Here is a 1,626-nt window from a genome sequence, read left to right on the forward strand (position 1 = left end):
CACCTTTTTGCTTTACTTAGGACTTAGCCATTCTTCTTCTTCTCTCCACTCTAACCCAAGCCAAAACTTTTTGTGCAAACATTTAACTATTTCCAACATTAGAAAACTAAGCCTTATGCTTTTGATTTTCAAACTTTCTTTTCATACTACTTACTTTGAATTGAACCTTTAAGTCAACTTTGATCATTTTTGTATATGCTTCTAATTGGTAAATATAACCCATTCAAATGTGCTTTTGTGGTTCCAATGGCCACTTTCTTAATCAACTTTTCATAACCTTTAGCTATTAGGTTTGAGTTATCTTGGTGGTAGATGTAATACTCACCTATATCCTTAGTGATGGAGAATGAGTCTTCCATGCTTATTATAGGGTTAACCCCTCACTAGCATGTTGAAGCTATCCTCACATGGTGGATTTGTGGTCTGGTTGAGTTTTCTCCCTTTGATAACAAAAGACCTTAAGGCTTTTGGACCAATCAATTCACCAACTTGTTTTGAGATTTTTACCCCGAACTACGAGGTTTTGATCCTAATCTTTTTATAAGATGGTACGTAGGCAATGGGTTCATCCATCCAAACACAAATTTAAATAACTTGTACATTCTCTTCTCATCTCTTCAATCATGTTTGCACAAACAAATTTTTACAAAACAGCAACCTTCACAAGTATGAAAAGGGCTCCCTAGGAGTACCTAGGATGTTTTGGGTGCCTAACACCTTCCCATTGCATCACCAACCCCCTTATCCAGATCTCTGTTTCTTTTACTAGTTTTTGTTAAAACTATTAGGTTTTTGTTCGCTTTCTAACCATTCCTTTGGATAAATAGAAGTGCGGTGGCGACTCGAGTTGTATGATTTACCTTGGATGTAGTCAATATCTCTAATGCTAACGAATACCCCGCTACATCCACATGCGAAAATCTCAATCTAGGAGAATTAAGACCAACAAAGATGTTTCTACAACTGGCTGATCGTTCCATTAAATATCCAGTAGGTATGCTAGAAAATGTTCGTGTTCGTATAGGACAATTCTATATTCCTACCGACTTTGCGATTATGGATATAAAGGAGGATTCCCACATCCCTATAATCTTAGGAAGACCCTTTCTAGCCACAGCCGGAGCCATCATAGATGTGAAAAAAGGAAGGGTAACATTCAAAGTCGGAGAAGAAAAAGTTGAATTTCTCTTAGCTAAATTCCTACAAGCGCCAGCTATAGACGAATCATGTTATTTCTTAGACGTCATCGACGAATGCGTGAAAGAAATGTAGAAGCAATCATTTAAGTATATTGAAGTACTAAAGATTCCAACACCTCCTATATTCGAAAACAATGATTGGAGTGAGTCGTACGTAGATGATAGTCTGAGAGAATGTCTAACACTAACACCAAACCCAATACCATGCCCCGAGAAACCTTCAATAGAACTTAAAACACTAATCAAAGATTTAAGGTATGAATTCCTAGATACCGAGCTTGAAAGACCAGTTATAGTCAACATTGACTTAGGACAGATAAAAACTAAAAAGTTACTCCATGTCCTAAGAAAATATCCTACAGCTCTAGGCTATAACATCTCCGACTTAAAAGGAATAAACCCCTCTATATGTATGCATCACATTATG

The 1,626-nt window shown here is 36.8% G+C and overlaps 1 protein-coding gene across 1 annotated transcript; it reads left to right on the forward strand.

Moving 5' to 3' along the window:
- The first annotated feature begins 951 nt into the window (after positions 1-951).
- Positions 952-1,272, forward strand: LOC127131494 (uncharacterized). Its single transcript, XM_051060412.1, has one exon. The coding sequence runs from the start codon at positions 952-954 to the stop codon at positions 1,270-1,272; it is 321 nt and encodes a 106-aa protein (XP_050916369.1).
- The last annotated feature ends 354 nt before the right edge of the window (positions 1,273-1,626 follow it).

Source organism: Lathyrus oleraceus, chromosome 3 (genome assembly GCF_024323335.1).
Source record: "Lathyrus oleraceus cultivar Zhongwan6 chromosome 3, CAAS_Psat_ZW6_1.0, whole genome shotgun sequence".
Classification (NCBI taxonomy): domain Eukaryota; kingdom Viridiplantae; phylum Streptophyta; class Magnoliopsida; order Fabales; family Fabaceae; genus Lathyrus; species Lathyrus oleraceus.

What these genes read in the sequence shown, in the direction of transcription:
- LOC127131494 (XM_051060412.1), top strand. Translation starts at nt 952, where the DNA reads ATGTTTCTACAACTGGCTGATCGTTCCATTAAATATCCAGTAGGTATG.